The 17,800-nt window shown below is 59.1% G+C and overlaps 1 protein-coding gene across 8 annotated transcripts in view; it reads left to right on the top strand.

Annotated features, from left to right (window-relative positions):
• CACNA2D2 (calcium voltage-gated channel auxiliary subunit alpha2delta 2) overlaps nt 1-17,800 on the top strand; it is a 138,915-nt gene that overhangs the window by 114,471 nt on the left and 6,644 nt on the right. For 4 of the 8 annotated variants that reach the window (XM_032868143.1, XM_032868142.1, XM_032868145.1 and 1 more), the window contains exons 6-24: nt 3,028-3,169; nt 6,163-6,294; nt 6,464-6,521; nt 7,428-7,478; nt 7,608-7,707; nt 7,811-7,969; nt 8,218-8,325; nt 8,424-8,502; nt 9,060-9,109; nt 9,269-9,358; nt 9,770-9,841; nt 10,051-10,125; nt 11,426-11,500; nt 11,579-11,650; nt 11,736-11,807; nt 11,912-11,973; nt 12,816-12,892; nt 14,052-14,072; nt 16,772-16,832. In XM_032868143.1, the coding sequence (XP_032724034.1) occupies nt 3,028-3,169; nt 6,163-6,294; nt 6,464-6,521; nt 7,428-7,478; nt 7,608-7,707; nt 7,811-7,969; nt 8,218-8,325; nt 8,424-8,502; nt 9,060-9,109; nt 9,269-9,358; nt 9,770-9,841; nt 10,051-10,125; nt 11,426-11,500; nt 11,579-11,650; nt 11,736-11,807; nt 11,912-11,973; nt 12,816-12,892; nt 14,052-14,072; nt 16,772-16,832 (1,556 nt within the window). The remainder of the gene's footprint in view (nt 1-3,027; nt 3,170-6,162; nt 6,295-6,463; nt 6,522-7,427; nt 7,479-7,607; nt 7,708-7,810; nt 7,970-8,217; nt 8,326-8,423; nt 8,503-9,059; nt 9,110-9,268; nt 9,359-9,769; nt 9,842-10,050; nt 10,126-11,425; nt 11,501-11,578; nt 11,651-11,735; nt 11,808-11,911; nt 11,974-12,815; nt 12,893-14,051; nt 14,073-16,771; nt 16,833-17,800) is intronic. The other 4 variants (XM_032868147.1, XM_032868146.1, XM_032868149.1 and 1 more) reach the window with 1 other exon arrangement.

Genomic DNA, 17,800 nt, shown 5'->3' with positions numbered 1-17,800 from the left:
GATGGGGCAGGTACCTTCCCTGCGGTGAGGGGATCAGCGGCTTCCACTTCCGGAGCTCCCCACTGCTGGCCCCACCATCAAGGGCTCCCCACAGCTCGGCCAGGCTTGCCCCAGCTGCAGAGGCAGCCCAGCCCTGTGCCTGTTCTTCAGACGAAGGACAGGGCTTGGGCTCTGCTGGGGTCACGCCTCGGCGGCGGCGGCGGCGGCGCTGGGGCTGTCTGGACGGCCCGGACCCACAGTGCCCCCCTGCCTCTGTGCCCCTGACTGGCTCGTGTGTGCTTGGGTGCCCTGTCACCAAGGCCTCCCATGAAAGCCATATGACCATTTTGGTAGCAGGGGACCTACAGAGGAGGCAAGAGTGTCCAAAAGAGGACAGGGCACACAGAGTAGACGGTTTTTGGTGAACACGCCAAGGCACAAGTTTATCTGCCTGCCTTGGAGGCAAACGCCGTTGAACGTGTCTTCTCTGTTAACAGAGGTGTTGTAACAGCTCACTCTCTGGGGCCCCACTGCTCTGGCCGGGGCAGGAGACCCCCAAATCCAGGGTTCCTCTCCTGTGCTTATTGGCCAGGGGCATTTCCTGGGGCAAACGGGAGGTAGACAGTGACCCCCGGAGGTGGGTAGGCAGGCAGGGATCCCTGCAGAGGGTCGGTGGTGCCAGGCGGGCCTGGGTGAGCCTTCAGGAGAGCAGGCGGGCAGGGGGCCAGAGCAGGGGTGGGGGGGGCTAAAGCAGGTGTGCTTCCCCCTTGGCTGAGCCTCCGTGGCTCCCAGAGAAGTTGCTAAAATTAAAGCTGGAATCTGAAATTCAAATGAAGAACGAACCTTTAATTAGACCCTGAATCTAATTCCTTACCCCCCTCAGCAGCAGGCTGTAATTTTAGCAATCAGTGCATTAAATATAAACCAGGAGCCTGCAGTTGCCCACCGTACAAAACCCCTGGGCATGGGGGTGGCGCTGAGGGGCTTCTTGGCCGTTCTGGTGCCTGGTCCCCTCCCAGGATCCCCTGAACTCCCTGTGCCCGGGACCCCCACCCCCTGGCTCCAGATCACTGATTCCCTGCACCCACCCCCTTCCCAGCCCCTCATGGGGGTAGGGACAGCCCCAGGAGGGAGAGGCACCCTGGGTGGGGCTGGGCTAAAGTCAGGCCAAAAGCCCGGCCCTCTATAAATATCGATGTGAACACATTTGCCGACTCCCCTGCTTGTTGTGTTGTTTTGTTTTTTTAATCTTTGCCAGAGGTACAGTTAGAGATCTTTCTAGACCATTTACTTTTAAATTACCAGCCAGAAGGTGGGGGTGGGGGAAAGAGAAGGAAGGAAAAAGTTCGCCAGCTGATAGCTTATCAGAACGGAATCCAAATGTCACATTAGTTGGGAAAGTTGGGAGATTAAATTTTCCAGCGCCCTTCATCTGCCGCTGACATTTCGGGGGCTTTCTTCTCCCGCACCTCCCCCTCCTGCAAGCAGAACGTGAGCGGCTCACGCCTCAGAGGCGGCAGGCTCCGCAGCTGCCTGGCCCAGCTTCACCCAGCATCCAGGAGCTTCTGAGGGCCCTCCTAGGGTGTGCCGAGGTGGGCAGAGGGTGGCACACATGGTGAGGGGCGAGGGAGCGAGGGGAGGGCAGCAGACGGCTTGGCTTTTGCTGCACAGAATCCACCCTTGAAGAGACGCGAAGGGTCTTTCCTCCAGACCTGAGCCCTGCCAGCTCCAACCCAGGCCAGTCTGCTGCAGCCCATCCGGGCAGTAATTCATTCCCCAGGCCAGAGAATGGACCCGGACCACTCCTGGGGTGGGGAGAGCACATCTGGCTGGGCAGGGAGGCACCATCACCCTTTCCCCAGACAAGATACAGCAGGAAGCAGGAACACCGCAGGGGTGCCCAGGACCCCGTGAGCAGTGGGGTCTGCAGAGCCACAAGGGGGTGGAAATGAGCTGAGCCTGGTATTGCCAGTGATCACAGGGACTGAGAGGCAGTAAGGGGCCATGTGCATGGTCTAGCTGCCCACAACCCTTTCTCCCAGGGCACAAGGCCCCCCAGCTCTGTCCCTGCCCTGCCTTGATCTCCATCCCTCCTTTCCTCCCCATCTGGCTTTTCCCTGTTTTCCTCTTCACTCCCTACCACCATCTTCCCCTCCCCCTTGCACACCTGCACCAGTGCCTGCCCACCCCCCCCACCGCACCCTGCACCGCTCGGCTGCGGCATCAATGCGCTGTAGCCTCAGACCCGTTCCTGCCAGCCTGTGGTGGTGGGCGGGGGGTGCACAGCGCATGCCCAGCCTGCTCGGCCGAGAGATGCTGTAATTGGCACCTGTCAGACGGCTGCAGCTCATTTTAGAAAGTCAACAGGGGCCTCTGCAGTCCTGCTGCTAGCAAGCGCTGAGGACCCTCCCTTTGGAAGTTCCTGGGTCTCAATGCTAGCCCCCACCCCAGCCCAGCTCTCCCCCCAGACTCAGCCCCTACAGCCACCAGCTGCAGGGGTGGTGACTCTTCCCCAGAGGGGGCAAGGACCCTCTCCCTGGTGCCAAAGGAACCCCGTGCAGGGGGTGGGTGGGGCCCAGTGGGGGGTGTGGGGCTCAAGTCTCCTGAGAAGGGCTGCCTAGGCCTCTCTAGGATCACCCAAGCCTGTCCTTGTAAGCACAGGTCTCCAGCCTGCTCCTTCTCACCAGGATTCGTTTCCTTCACTGAGAATTGGTTTTCAAGAACGTGGGGAAGGGTCCGTTTGGGTTTGGGTTTGGGTTTGGAATTCGGGTTTAGCAAATGTAGGGATGGTGGGTGGGGTGGGCAGGCACAGGGGGGAATCATGGGCCTCCTGGGGGAGGGCTCCCTACCCCGTGTCCATCTGTCCCTGTGTCTCTCCATCTCTCCCTGTCTCCCTGTCTCCCTGTCTCAGAATCTCTGATTCTGAGATGCCCCCGTCACCTGAGCTCTGGCCCTCTCCTGCCTGCAGAGTTGTCTGACCCCACACCACCATTTTCCAGCCCTGACACTACCGCGGTGGGGGGGTGGGGGGGTTATCCCTCTCTGCAGGATGACCCTGAGAGTGAGGATGTGGAGAGGGGGTCCAAGGTCAGCACCCTCAGGCTGGACTTCGTTGAGGACTCAAACTTCAAGAACAAAGTCAACTACTCGTACACGGCCGTGCAGATCCCCACAGACATCTACAAAGGCTGTGAGTGTGCAGAGCGATCAGAGTGTGCAGAGTGCCCACCGCAGCCACCGCTGGGGCAAGGCCCACAGCCTGGGCACTGCCAGGTCCCGGGTGCTTAGCCAGTGCCATCTGCCCTCAGCCCCTGCTACCCAAGGTCACACACGCTCACCTACACGCAGGCATCAAGTCATTCTCAGGCGTGGCCTTACACCGACTCTCAGACTCTCACTGCTGTGCACGACAGTCTCCTGCCCTTGGATGCACATGTGCCCCACAGGCCCCCAAAGCAGCTCCTCCACACCATCCCCCATCCCCAGGCCCCATGTAGGAATCGTTGAGGAGCTACCACAGCAGAGGAACGCAGGGGCTGGGGGAGCAGGGAGCAGTCCCTCAGTCACGGACACCAGCCCTGGAGCATTTCCCTCCTTGTCCAGGCACAGGGCAGCTTTGCACGGTGGGGAAAATGAGTCACTACAGTGGAAGGATTTGAGTCAGACATGAGGAAGAACTTCCTGAAGATCTTGGGAGATGTAGGGAGAAGAGACTAAGAGTCAAGCACTGCAGAGAGAGCTCTAGCAGTGGGTTTCAGGGCCCAGGGATCTGGTGGCTTGGGGCTAATTCTGTGAGCACCTACAAGGCAGCCTCGGACTCCGAGGGGCCCACTGGGTGGAGGCTCTTAGAACACAGGTCCCAGAGCTTCTGGGTAGTCTCCAGAATGCAGGGAATCCTCCAGGGTCCTCAGGGAGGCCCCCTCCACCCTTCAGGTCAGCCAGACCTTCCAGGCAGCCTCAGGCAGGGGTGAGAATAGATGCTCCCCCCAGCCCTGCTGCCCCTGCCACGGGCCACCCACAGGCCACCTGCCCGAGCTAGTCGAGGAGCACTATCACAGGCAGGCACACTAATTAAAACAGGAGCCATACCGCCCTCCCCAGTCACCCCTCGCTACCCACACAAATTACATTTTATATGTTTTTTATTTACTGTGTCACTTTTAATTAAATCTGTAATCGCCTGCCTGAGGGGGCATGGTCCCCGTTTCCCAACTCAGCGTGATCTGAGAGGGTGTGCACGTGGGTGCGGGTGTGTGCACGTGGGGCTGAGTCGCAGGCCCTCTCCAGGCGGGGAGGCCAGAGTGCGGACACGCATGTGTCTTACGCAAGTGCAGGCACATGTGTGTGTTCACGGGTACCAGCAGGGACCACCCATCTGAGGCGGGGGGTCTACTCTTGGCTCTTGACCTGAGTCAGAGATGCCCCTCTACCAGCAGCTAGAGGGGCTTCCAGGACAGTCAGCTCTAAGCCTCTCCTTGGGCAGATGGGGAAACCGAGGCCCAGTGAGGGTTGGGACTTGCCAGGCAGACTCTCCCAGGGCAGGCAGTACTGTATGAAACATTGGGGAACCCAGCTTTCTTTTTTCGTTAAAGAGAAAAATAGAAATTGTTTGACTCACTAAGTTGCTACATTAGGAACAGGACCATAACATACTGTTCAATAGGCACAGCCAATGCTAGAAATGTGTTTTGTTTTCACATTATGGTCAGTTAAGAGAAGCTACATGGACAGAGAGAAGGGAGCGGGAGTAGCGGGAGACAGAGATTAGGCCCCACACCAGAGGGCAAGAGCAGAGGGCCATGTGCCCAGGAATGGGTCGGCGCCCCCTAGGCCATGGGCAGAGCCTTGCACATTTGTCTCGAAATCACAGCTCTTCATCTGCTTTAATGGTCTCAGTGTTCACAGGCTCTGCTCCCAAGAGAGGAGTCAAGCCTTTGGAAGGCGCTCCGATTCTCGCTTGGGGTAGATCTGTGATAGGATCTCGGGGTGATGGTGTCAGCGCTCCTCCTGGGGAGGAAGGAAGTGGAAGAAACTGGAGGGAAAAAATAGCCCCTTGGGGAGGGGGGTTCGGTACAGAGTCCTGGCAGTCATAAGTGGCCAGCCCCTGGCTGGTTTCTTTGAGGGTCCTCTACGCAGAGACAGATACGCTGCGCGTTAGAGAATGGGCATGCGCACACATTGGCCAGATTTAGGGCTGTCCTGAGTTGGGGGATGGGGCGCTGCCCAAGCCATCCTGAGTCTCTGCCCTGGTTGAAGGAGTGAGCCCACTGCTCTGGGGGAAGCCTCGTTCTGTGACTGTGCACCGGGGCAGAGGCTGGGGGGCGGGTCTGGCCAGAGGATCACAGAGGTGAGGGGAAGGGGGGGTGAGGGTAACTTGCTCTTGTGAGAGCAAGACCCACTGCTATCGTCCCAGGGGTGCAGAGTGCTGTGTAGGTATGAGTGTGCCTGCCCCGTGCCTGAAGCAGCGGTCGGGCTGCTGGGCAGGAGGTTTGAGGATGAGGGACTCGCACACCTGGCTGGAAACACGGAGGTTCGGTGCAGAGGTATCTGTTAGGGAGTGCAGGCGGTGTGCGTGTGTACATGTGTGTGCAAGTGCCTGTGTTGGAGCAGAATCATGGCACAGGCCTTGCCCTTCCAAGAGCCTCCACCCCCCCCCCCGCCTGCTCCTGGCCCCAGCTGATTAATCATGGAGCTGAGTGGCTTCCAGCTTATCAGGTACCTTAATAGCTGAATAATTCCAGCCCCATCATCGGGCCCTTAATTGCTTTCTTGTGGCTGCAGCCTGGAGTGCATGCTGAGTGGGTGAGCTCCCAAGGGACCAGCTGCAAGCTCCAGGCGGCATGCTGGATGGGCACCCCAACTGACAAGTCCCTGCCACCTGGGCAGCCCCTCTCTGGGGGCCACGGGCCACAGCTGCCCTGCCTGCTCATGTGGGGCCTGGCGGAAGGGTAGGCTAAGCTGGCTTGGGAGGGGTTGAGGACCTGGAAGGCTTCCTGGAGGAGCTGGTGCAGCCCTCAGCTGAGCCCTGAGGAATGAGAGCCCTGCTAGGCAGGGCGCACCTGAGGCTTTCCAAGCAGGGAGCAGGGGGGTGGGGGGGAGGTTTACATGCATGGGCGTCGGGGTAAGGTTCAACGGGGGGACAGCCCAGACACTTTTCCCGCCAGCCCCCTGCCTCCCCCACAGCCACTGTCATCCTTAATGAACTCAACTGGACAGAGGCCCTGGAGAACGTGTTCATTGAGAACCGCAGGCAGGACCCCACGCTGCTGTGGCAGGTCTTCGGAAGCGCCACGGGCGTCACTCGCTACTATCCCGGTGGGTGTCAGCCCCTCAGCACCCACCCTCCCCCATCACCCAGCCCACTGTCCTGGGCATATGGGGTGGTTGATCACTCTGTGGGCTGTGGGGTAGCCACTCCTGCCAGGCCAGCTGGCCCTGGACAAGCCCTTCCCTGCCGGATCCCCCGCCTTCTTTCCTCCCGCAGCCACCCCATGGCGAGCCCCCAAGAAAATCGACCTGTATGATGTCCGAAGGAGACCCTGGTGAGTGGGCGAGGAGGAGCTGGGCAGGGACACCCCTCCACTCCCTACCTCTGCCGCCTGCTCCCCTCCCTCCCGATATCCAGGACTCCGAGCAGGGTGCAGCCAGCTCTATCCAATTTTCATTTCACACATCGTTGCCACTGGAAAATGGATCCCATCACCCAGGCAGGCCTCCCAGCTGCCTCTGCCCCCCGTCCACTGCCCAGCACTCCACACACTCGGGACTGAGGGATTGGGCTAGTGGGGGTTCTGGAGGATGGATTTATCCTCTGTTGGGTCACCAGCCCCCAGGCCACCCATCAGAGCCCTGGACACCCCACCGTCTGCCTGTCTCTCCTGCGGTGCCCCATGACCTCCTCCCTCCCTGTTCGGTCACACATACAGCTGGGACTCAGACCTCGGGGACTTGTCCCAGGCCAGGGGCCATGACAAGCCACTGAGGCCATGAAACATACCCCTTTCCCCCTCTCTGGATCCCCTGCTCACCCCTCCTTGGGCTCGTTCATGTGCTGGGAGACCAGATCACTCATGTAATGGGCAAGGACTGTTTTGGTTTTGTTTGTTTTTTTAAGATTTTATTTATCTGAGAGAGACAGAACATGAGCAGGGAGAGGGCAGAGGGGGAGAGACAAGCAGACTCCCCACTGAGAGGAGACACTGTGACACGGAGCTCAATCCAGGGCCCCGAGATCATGACCCAAGCCATAGTCAGATGCTTAACCGGCTAAGCCACCCAGGCGCCCCAGGACGGTTTTATTAAATGTGCTATCCTCGGTGCCTAGAACGCTGTCTGACCCTTGCATTGGATGCTTAGTGGAAACATGCTGAATCAGTATATGGGTGAAGGAAGAGTGAACCCACAAGGTCCCAGTGAGGCTGGCCCTAACTGATGCTTCTCCCGGGCAGGTACATCCAGGGGGCCTCATCGCCCAAGGACATGGTCATCATCGTGGATGTGTGAGTGAGCGATGCCTGCAGGAGGGGTGGGGGGCAGAACAAGGGGTGCGAATCTGCTGCCTGGGACCCTCAGGAGGGAACAGCAGGAGGACACCTGAGGCCTAGCTGGTGCCTCCATGACCTTCCCAGGAGCGGCAGCGTGAGTGGTCTGACCCTGAAGCTGATGAAGACATCCGTCTGTGAGATGCTGGACACGCTCTCAGACGATGACTATGTGAACGTGGCCTCGGTAAGTGCCGAGGTGGTAGGCAGGCAAGGAACGTGTCACCCCACCCCGTGCCAAATGCCCCCGGCCAGCCTGAGGCCGCTCACCACCCTTCCTGTCCCCACAGTTCAACGAAAAGGCACAGCCTGTGTCATGCTTCACACACCTGGTTCAGGCCAATGTGCGTAACAAGAAGGTGTTCAAGGAAGCTGTGCAGGGCATGGTGGCCAAGGGCACCACGGGCTACAAGGCCGGCTTTGAGTACGCCTTCGACCAGCTGCAGAACGTGAGCGCCGGGAGTGGATGGGGTGGGGGTGCAGGCGGGACTGGGGACGGGCCAAGGCCCAGGCTTGGTGACACCAGGGAAATCAAGACGAATGGCCTTGTTAGCGCCCAACAGGCGGCTCGGGCAGATCGCAGCATCTGCAGTGGGGAGGAGGGCCCGAGGGCTGGGCCTTCCAGGTGGGAGGGATACCCACCCCCAGACCAGGGAGGGGCCAGAAGCTGCCTGACCCCAAACCCACTCCTGACCAGTCCAACATCACCCGTGCCAACTGTAATAAGATGATCATGATGTTCACGGACGGCGGTGAGGACCGCGTGCAGGACGTCTTTGAGAAATACAACTGGCCCAACCGGACGGTGAGGCTCCGCCCAGGTGGGGGCCCCCCTGACCTGGGACCGGTACCGGGGAGGGCTGTCCTCTTGCAACCACGGCAGTAACCCCAAGCCCAAAACAGGTGCGCGTGTTCACTTTCTCCGTGGGGCAACACAACTATGACGTCACGCCCCTGCAGTGGATGGCTTGCGCCAACAAAGGTACCTCGTCCAGCGCCCCCACCCTGGGGCCTGCCTGCTGTGCCCTGCTGTCCATTGGGTTGCTTGTCCACCTGTCCGTCCATATGTCCAGCATTCCAGCTGCCTGTTTTTGCACTGTCCATCTTCCCATGCATGTGACTGTCCATCTCTCTGGCCATGTAACTTGTCCATCTGACTGAGCTTCTTTCTGCCCATCTGTCTGTCCATTGTCCGTCCATCTCCTGGCTTCTCTGCTCCTACATCTGTTTGCACTCCGTGCATGTGGGCCTGGCCCCTGGGTGGACTCTGAATGTCACCAGCATCCTGGCATGAGGGACTTCAGCCTCAGGCCCTTCCCTTCACCCTGCCTCTGCTTCTGTACACCCCTACACTTGTGGCCCCTTCCCTAGCATCAGCTCCTTTGACAGAGCAATGGAAGGGAGCACTAAACGGATAGGAGTTTGGGAGGAATGACACCAGAAAGAGAGGGGGCCTGGACACAGCCCAGGATACAGGAGCCCCTATGCCATGGGTCCCAAGTACCACCCAGACCCACCTCGCCTCGCCTTCCCTCACAGGTTACTATTTTGAGATCCCTTCCATTGGAGCCATCCGCATTAACACGCAGGTGAGAACCCCACCCAGCCCCTTGCTTCCTGGGCACAACGTGAACTGGCGCGCTGCTGCGGTGTGAGAGCGCCCCCTGGAGGCCAGCTGATATACGGGGAGGCAGACCAGGGAAGATGCAGCAGGCAGGTGGATTTGTGACCCGTTGCCTTCTCCCCAGGAATATTTGGACGTACTAGGCAGGCCCATGGTGCTGGCGGGCAAGGAGGCCAAGCAGGTGCAATGGACCAATGTGTATGAGGATGCTTTGGTAAGGCCTCTGGACCCCCACAGATGTGCCCATAAGATTAAGTTCCTCGGGACGCCTGGGTGGCTCAGTTGGTTAAGCGGCTGCCTTCGGCTCAGGTCATGATCCCGGCGTCCTGGGATCGAGTCCCACATCGGGCTCCTTGCTCGGCAGGGAGCCTGCTTCTCCCTCTGCCTCTGCCTGCCTCTCTGTCTGCCTGTGCTCGCTCGCTCTCTCTCCCTCTGACAAATGGATAAATAAAATCTTTAAAAAAAAAAAAAAAAAAAAAAGATTAAGTTCCTCAAGGGCCCCCTTATGGGAATAAACCAAATAGAAGGAAAAAAGGGGGCCTATGCCTGAGCCCACCCTCTGAACACTCAGGGTGGGGCATGGCTGGCTACAGGAGACTGACCTGTCATCCTCCTCTCCTTTCAGGGCCTGGGGCTGGTGGTGACAGGGACCCTCCCTGTTTTCAACCTGACACAGGATGGCCCTGGGGAAAAAAAGGTAAGGTTCTCAACCAGGGAAGGGCTAGGCATGCCTGAGGGGGTTGGGCATGCCCCTAGCAGGCCTGGGACAGAGGAGGGACAGACTAGCCTTCAGACCAGACAGAGGCAACCTCTTGTGAGCAGGTTGAGGCCTAGGGCATGAGGTTTGGACAGTGGGGCTCCCCTGTGGATTTGAGTGCATTGCAGACCCCATGCCTCTGCTCCCAGAACCAGCTGATCCTGGGTGTGATGGGCATCGATGTGGCTCTGAATGACATCAAGAGGCTGACTCCAAATTACACAGTAAGTGTCCATCTGCCCGTCCACCCAGCTCTGCCTCCCATGGGGACACAAGCCAGGCTCAGCAGAGGTGCGTGAGAGAGGGCTTACAGCACCTCCAGGGAGACCTGTGAACTGAGGCAGTCAGGAAAGTCTTCTGGAGGAGGTGACCTTGGGCCTAGAGCTGGGATCGGCAGACTTTCTGTGAGGGGCCAGACTATGAATATTTTAGGCTCTGCCAGTGTAAGTACTCAGACTCAGTTCTGCTGTTGTACGGAGAACGGCCACGGACAAAACAAATAAGTGGGCGCGGCTGTGTTCCATAACAATTATGTTTGTGGGTGCCAAAATTTAAATTTCACATAATTTTCATGGCATGATCTTTTTCAACCACTTAAAAATGTAAAAAAACAGGGGCACCTGGTTAAGTGTCTGACTCTTGGTTTCAACATGGGGTCCACCTAGGCCACTTAGCAAGGAAGTCTGCTTGAAGATTCCCTCCCTCTGCCCCTCCCCCCACTTGCACGCATGCATGCTCACTCACTCTGAAAATAAATAAATAAATCTTTTAAAAAAGAAATGTAAAAATTATTTCTAGCCACACAGTAACAAGTGACAGGCCAGGCATTATGGTTAGATAGACAGAAGGCATACCTTGGAGTTACAGGAAACCCTTTGAGCAAAGGACTGAAGGTGAAAACCAAAATCATAAACCAGAGAAGGGGCAAGGTCAGTGTGGCTGGCCCAGGGCCTGTGGCGAAGGCAGCTTCGGTCTTGGTTGCAAAAGGGTGGGGGATGGGACGTGTGGGACAGCTTGCCTAGATGGGAGCCACATGAAGGCCCTGTGTCGTTGGCCTCCATGTGCAGTGAGAAAACAGCCTAGAGAGCTACGGGTGAGTCCAAGGTCCCATTCACTCCTCCTTTACTTCTGTCTGGAAGGGATACCCTCCTCCCTATGCGACCTACTGAAATGGGGACTAGAAGGAAACAGTAGTGGGGAGGGGACGGGGAGGGGATGGCCACCCTGAGGGGCCAGAGGAAGCAGAGCAGTCTAGGTGACTGACAGTTTGAAGAGAACCAGGAGTCGTGGGGGCAGAAGGCCAAATCAAATCGTGGTCCCGTGGACCCCATCAGCCTCAACAAGGGACACTAGCGTGTTGGGCTTGATTTGAGAAACAGGTTCAAGGCCACGTGGCATGTGAGGGCCCCTGGCCCAGGCAGGCACCCCCCCAGTGATATGGAAAGCAGGCTGAGGAAGAGCTCGAGAGTCTGGGGAATCCCTGCCTGGCCCCTAGGCTCTGAGCCCCTTCATCTATGCCCCCAGCTTGGAGCCAACGGCTATGTGTTTGCCATTGATCTGAACGGCTACGTGTTGCTGCACCCCAACCTCAAGCCCCAGGTGAGCCAAGGGGTTAGTCAGGAGGAGGGTAGACCCTTCAAGATGGCAACCCCTGACCTCCTGCCCTGCCACCCACAGACCACCAACTTCCGGGAGCCTGTGACTCTGGACTTCCTGGATGCAGAGCTGGAGGATGAGAACAAGGAGGAGGTAAGGGAAGGGAGGGGAGTAAAGATGGTGGCCCCCAGAGCAGCTGAGAGCAGGGGCCTTGCCGCTCACATCCCTCCCCTTCCAGATCCGTCGGAGCATGATTGATGGCAACAAGGGCCACAAGCAAATCAGAACACTGGTCAAGTCCCTGGATGAGGTGAGAAGACAGTAGAGGGGGACAGAATCAGGGCGGGCGCCCTCCCGCACGCCATCCCACCCCTGCCTGCTGGCCCAAGTACTTGACCCAGCCTCTTCTCTCAGAGGTACGTAGACGAGGTGGTGCGGAACTACACCTGGGTGCCCATAAGGAGCACCAACTACAGGTGAGTGGGGCGGGGCGGAGCCGGCAGGGAGGGGCGGGGTCTGCGGGTTCTCAGGGGCTGCAGCCAGGATCCCAGTGGGGCACCAGCAGCCAGGGCTGCTCACTACTCACCCCGGGACTCTCAGTCCCCCAAGGGCCTCTGGCTGGCCCTTCAGGAACAAGGGCCATTTCCTGAAAGAACAGGACAGAGACAAGACAGTGCATCTGATGTCTCCCATGCCAGCCCGCCCTCTCATGTCACCCCTGCCTGGATCGTGTCCCTGGGTGTCTGAACCCAGGAGGTCACCTTCAGCACATCCTTGGGCTGGCTCTCAGCAGGCACCACAGCCCTCAGAAGAAGTACCCTTATGGGTCAGGTCCCGGGCTGAGGAGTCTGTCTTCTTGGGCCCCCAGAGCCCATCTCACTCACACCCTCGTCCTGGCTTGTGGTTGCTCCTCACCGTGGCAGCCCAGCCCTGCTTTCCACTGGCCCTCACACGGCCTAATCCTCTGGGGACCGAGGACCCCTCTCCCATGGCTGTGCTCCCACCAGCCTAGTTCACTGACAGTGCTCTGCCCCTTGTGAGTCTGCTGGCCTGACTGAGGAGGCTGGCTAGGTGTCTGGGAGCAGGGGCTGCTGGGGTGGGGACTTGCTTTGGGCTGGGCATCCTGAGGTGTCCAGGAGAGTTTGGGGAGTTAATCTCCCACAGCTACCAGGGCAAGGTGGCCCTGGCGGGCAGAAGAGACGTCACAGCCCATGCCACTCTACCCAGCTCCAAGGCCATGGGGTAGGGGCGCCGGATGTCCATGTGGCCCCCCTCTCCCCAGCAGTGACATATGCTCCTTCCCTCTCCTCCTCCCCAGCCTGGGGCTTGTGCTCCCGCCCTACAGCACCTTCTACCTCCAAGCCAACCTCAGCGACCAGATCCTACAGGTCAAGTGTAAGTGGCCCGGCACCTGCCTGCGCCCTGCACCCCTGCCTCTGCCCCGCACCCTGGCCGGCCCCAGGCAGCAGAGCCAGCCACTGGTGGCAAGGCAGCCCCTCCTGCCCAGTCTGCCCACCCCCCAGGCACCCGCAGGCTGGGGCACCAGCCATCCAAAAGTCTGTGGAAATCTGCATGCTCGCCTTTTCTCAGATTTGGTTCCAGATCATTCTCTCATGATTTCCGTTGAGGTTTTTGATTTTAGTTTCTCCTACTGCGTGTCTTCCCCTTAGCCTGCCTCCCCCGCACACCCCTGGGGGCTGCATTCTTGGAAGACACCCCCTCCTCTTATCTCTCCTCTCCCCAGCGCCCTGTAGCTCTCTCCCCATGTCGTGCCACCCCCCCACCAGGGTCTCTCTCTCCCCTCCTCCACCCCCCCACTCATCCTCCTTCATTTTCCTCCTCCCTCAGCCGCCCTCTCACCTTCCTCTGACCCCCACTGCCTTACTCCCTCTGCCCTTCCTTCTCTCTCCCCCTTTCTCTCCCTCTGTCTCCTCTCTCCTTCTCCCTTCTCCCTCCTCTTCTCTCCTTTCCCTGTATCCCCACCTTCTCTGCCTTCCCCTTTCCCTCTCCCTTCTCTCTCCCCTACTCCAGTATCCCTACTCTCTCTCTCCCTCCCTCCCTCTGCTCTCTTCCCCATCTTCATCCCCCCATCCCACCCTCCCTGCCTCTTCTTCCTCCTTCCTCTCCCCTTCTCTTCCTCTCTGGACCTCTCTTTTTCCTTCCCTCCCTTGCCCACTCCTCTGCCTGTGGCTCATCCCTGCATGTCCTGCTCACCCTGGGCCTCCCCCAAGAGGCGGAGCCTATGGCCCCGCCTGCCCTCTGCCCGGAGTCACTGGGAGGGAGGCTGGGGCTCCGGCCCCACCGGGCGCCCCCCACCTGCCTGGCCGACTGGGGCTCATCTCCTTTGAGTTTTCTCGCTCTCTCTTTCTCTCTCATGTCGTTTTTTTGCAAGAAGTTTCCTTTCGGTATGATGATGAGACACAATATTTTCATTCAAACAGCCATTGAATAAAATATTGTTTGTGCCCCTCCCCTTCCCCTCCCCCTTTTCGTTTGTTTTTGTGTTTGTGTTGTTTTTGTTTTCCTCGCTTTCTCTCTTGGTGGACTGTCCCAGTGCCAATCAGCAAACTGAAGGGCAAGTATATTCAGAACCAGTGCACCCTCCTCTCCCCACCCCATCCACCCTCACACCCCTGCTTGCCCCCCTCCCTGCCCAGGAACCAGCCAAACCTCTGCTCTCCAGGGCTCCTCCCAGCATCCCCTTGTCTCCTCTAGTTCTTGCCTTTTCCCTCATCCCTAAACCCCTATTACAGCCAGCGGCCCTTCTCCTGGCCCCCCCCTGCGAGGTGGTTTCCGGGTGTTCTGAGAGCTCAGGCCCCCCCCTCATCCTCCTTGCTCCCTCTGGGCAGGTCCCTGCCCATCCCCACTTTCTCTGTCCCTTCAAGACAACTCAACAGTGGGGACAGGGCTGGATGCCTCTCCACCACCTCCCACCCCACACAGCAGAGGCCCTGATAGGCAGGGAGGGGCTAGAGAAGTCCTCCACAGGGCTTATGAAAGGCTTATGGGAAAGGAAAGCCACGGCCACCTGAGGCTTCCTCTGGGATAGTTCTCCCTCCTGTGGTCTCTGTCAGTTGGTCCAGAAGTTGGCAGCTCCCCAAGGGGTGACAGAGGCTCTGGAAGCTCTGCCCTGGGACGGGCAGGATGGAGCATCAGCCATGCCACTGGGATAGCAAGGCAGACCCAACCATCCTGGGCACTGGCCTAGGTGCTGACGCCCCTGTCCCCTGTTGCCCCCACTGCTTTGCTAAAGCCCGCTGGCCCAGCCCAACCGAGGTACCCACTGCCACTGGGGCAGGTGGGCCAGGTATGGAGAAGGTGTTCCCCTGGGAAGTAAAAGCAGACTCAGGGATGGTGAGCCTAGCCAGGAATGAAAGGAAATGTGTCTGGACCCCAAGGGCCAGCAAAAGAGCTTGGAGGTAATCAGTCTGGGGATGAAGAAAAATGTTCTGGCTCTTAGAGATAACCGAAGCCAGAGACTCTGGAGGAAGGCAGGCAGGGAACTCATAGACTCAGGTGGACAATAAGGAGAGCGAGAAAGGGAAGCATGGGAGGGGCTCTGCCACCGGTACACAGAGACACCCCGCCCAGGGAGTGCTGTGACAGAGGGGCATGGAGAGCCACAAGGGGATGACCTGGAAGCCAGGGCTCCCCCAGAAGCCCCAGGGGCCCTATCCAGCCTAGTTCAGCAAAGGGATAGGGCTGGCCCCAGTGGCCTGGGTTGGGGTGGGGAACAGGCCCTACTCCCACTGGCTTGAGTTGTCTTTTCTCCCCCTTCCACATCCCTCCCAGTGTCCCCAGAAATGCAGGGCTCTGGTAACAATGACAACTATAGCCTAGTCTCCCTACCTCCTTCTTCTTTCTCCTCCTTCCCCTCCCCCACACCCATTCCCTGTCGGCTTGTGTCCAAACCCTGCCTCACAGTCCCATCAGAAAGCAACAGTCCAACCAGTGACTGACTGCCCAGCCCCTCCAGGCACCCCAAGCCCACCTCCCGGAATCTTGCAGTGCATTGTGGGAGTATCTGGGAACAGATAAGACCCCTCTTCTGCAAAAATAAAGCCCTACGGTGACAGAGAGATCGGAACCTTGGCGAGGACAGGATTGGAAGGTGGGCTGCCCAGAGTGCAACAGGCCATGGGGCAGGGGCAGCCTGCCCCCAAAATGCAGAACCAGCAGGTAGCTGACCCAGCCCAGCAGGGAGAGGCTCAAACCCCAGCGAGACAGTCGTACACATGCACACTCACACAGACACAAGCTCTCCCATGTACTTATGTGCTCACTCCCAAACATGTGCACAGGCCCAACTGGGGGATCCCTCAAGAGCACCCCACAACTCCTGGAACCCCAGCATTCCTCTTTGGCTGCTCTGAACCCAGACAGGTCCTAGGGAAGGTGGAGGCCCATTCTTCTTCCGCCAGCCCCCTCACCACCCTCATGTCGCCAGCCCAAGAGGACAGGACATGATCAAGCAGCACTCCCATCCCCCCACCGGCTCCCAACCTTCCTCCCTCAGCCTGGGAACATTCCCAGGCACCTTAAGAGTCTCCCCTCACCCAGCCTCTCAGCCCAGGAAGGACTGCAGGACCCCCACAATGCACTGCAGCCCCAGCCACCCACCCTGTCTCTGGTTGGACTGTCTGTGCCCATGAGAAATCCCCTCGGTTTGGCCATGTTGATGCCTGACACGGAACAAAAGCGAGACCTACCAAAATGCAAACAGCTGCAGCAAAGAGAGATAAAAATCCGCAGCCAAAAGCCAATTCCCTTCCTCAGAGTCTCTTTGGAGGCAAAGGAAGCTCCGCATGCGGTTTTTTCCATTACGGACGTGATAAGAGCGAGACCGGCGCCTCCCCCAGACCATGCATATATATAGCAGTGTGTGTATATATATATGTGTGTGTGTGTGTCCGTGTATATGTGCTATACACAGCCGTATGGAAGCATATACAGCCGCGCCACGGGACTCACTGCCGGCAGAGGACCAGGCCTGGGCAACATATTGGCTATAACTGCCCTCTTCCTGCGATGCGTGGTCTCCACAGGCCCTCCGCCCCCTTCCCCGCCCACCCCGTTTCTCTGCCCGCCCCTTCTCTCTGGCTCGAACTTGAACGTGGAAGTGGCGGGTTCCCTCTTTGCTGGTGTCTCCCCCTCCCTCAAGCCACCCTCTTTCCCTGTCCCTCCGCCCCCCCCCCCCCCTCAGCTCTGAGCCCCCCCCCCCCCGGCCTCCTGCCTCCCCAGCCCCCGCCGGATAACCCCCCGTTTCTGTTGCAGATTTTGAGTTCCTGCTCCCCAGCAGCTTTGAGTCTGAAGGACATGTTTTCATTGCTCCCAGGTAGCTTGCGTGTGGCCTTGCTGAGGTGTCCTCCCCAAACCCAACCACCCCAGCCCTCCCCCCCCGCCCTCCCCCCACTTTCCTGCACTGCTGCCTGGAGCTCTGTGTGTGTGTGTGTGTGTGTGTGTGTACCCTGTGCGGTTTCGCCCCGCCCACCCCGTGCATAGCCCCCGGCTGCGCACCCCTGTGCATCCCTGGACCATGTGGCCACACCAGGCAGCAGTGGCCAGCACCTCCCCCCAGCTGCAGCCCCCACTGGGCCTGGCACGGGAGGGCCCCCGGACTCTGCCCATCTTCCCTGCCCTCCCAGGCCACACCAGGAAGGACCCTTTCTGCCCTGAGCAGGCTGTCCACAGCCCACTCATCTCTGGGCAGCTGCTATTCTGGTTTGTGGCGCCCTCCCCACCCCACCCCCACCCTGCACCCCAGCCTTGTTCTGTGTCAGTCAGTGTTTGTGTGGGTCTGGGGATGAGCCAGCCAGAGCCCCTGTGGGCAGTGCTGAATTTCTGGCTCACAGGTGGGGAGTACAAGGGCTTTGAAGAGCTGCTCGGGCCAGTGAGGGGCCGGGGTCCAGCACCCTGGGCCTTCCCTGAAGTGCACACTCAGCCTGCACACACATCCTCAGGTGCCCACCCTCTGCCTGTTGCCCCACAAGTGAGGAGGCCCACAGGCCCCCACGTGGCAAAGCCCTTCCCCGCGACCTCGCTCTGGACAAGGGGCAGGTGGGGCAGCTGACAGAGACCTGGGGGCACTCTCAAGCACCACATGGGGGCTCTGGACACTCCTGACCTCCACGTGTGTGCACGTGTTAGCATGCTCCCACAGATTGCTCTCGACTCTCTGTAGATGAGTGTTTTATCTGTGAGTAACTGTGTACATTTGTAAGAGTCTGAATGTACTGCAGGGGGGCAGTCTATGGTCATGAGTGACAGTGGCAATGAGTGAAAAGGCCTGTGTGGCCCATGTAG

This window comes from Lontra canadensis, unplaced genomic scaffold (assembly GCF_010015895.1).
Source record: "Lontra canadensis isolate GAN:19392208 unplaced genomic scaffold, GSC_riverotter_1.0 scaffold35, whole genome shotgun sequence".
NCBI lineage: Eukaryota > Metazoa > Chordata > Mammalia > Carnivora > Mustelidae > Lontra > Lontra canadensis.
This window is presented reverse-complemented; position numbering and strand designations above follow the sequence as displayed.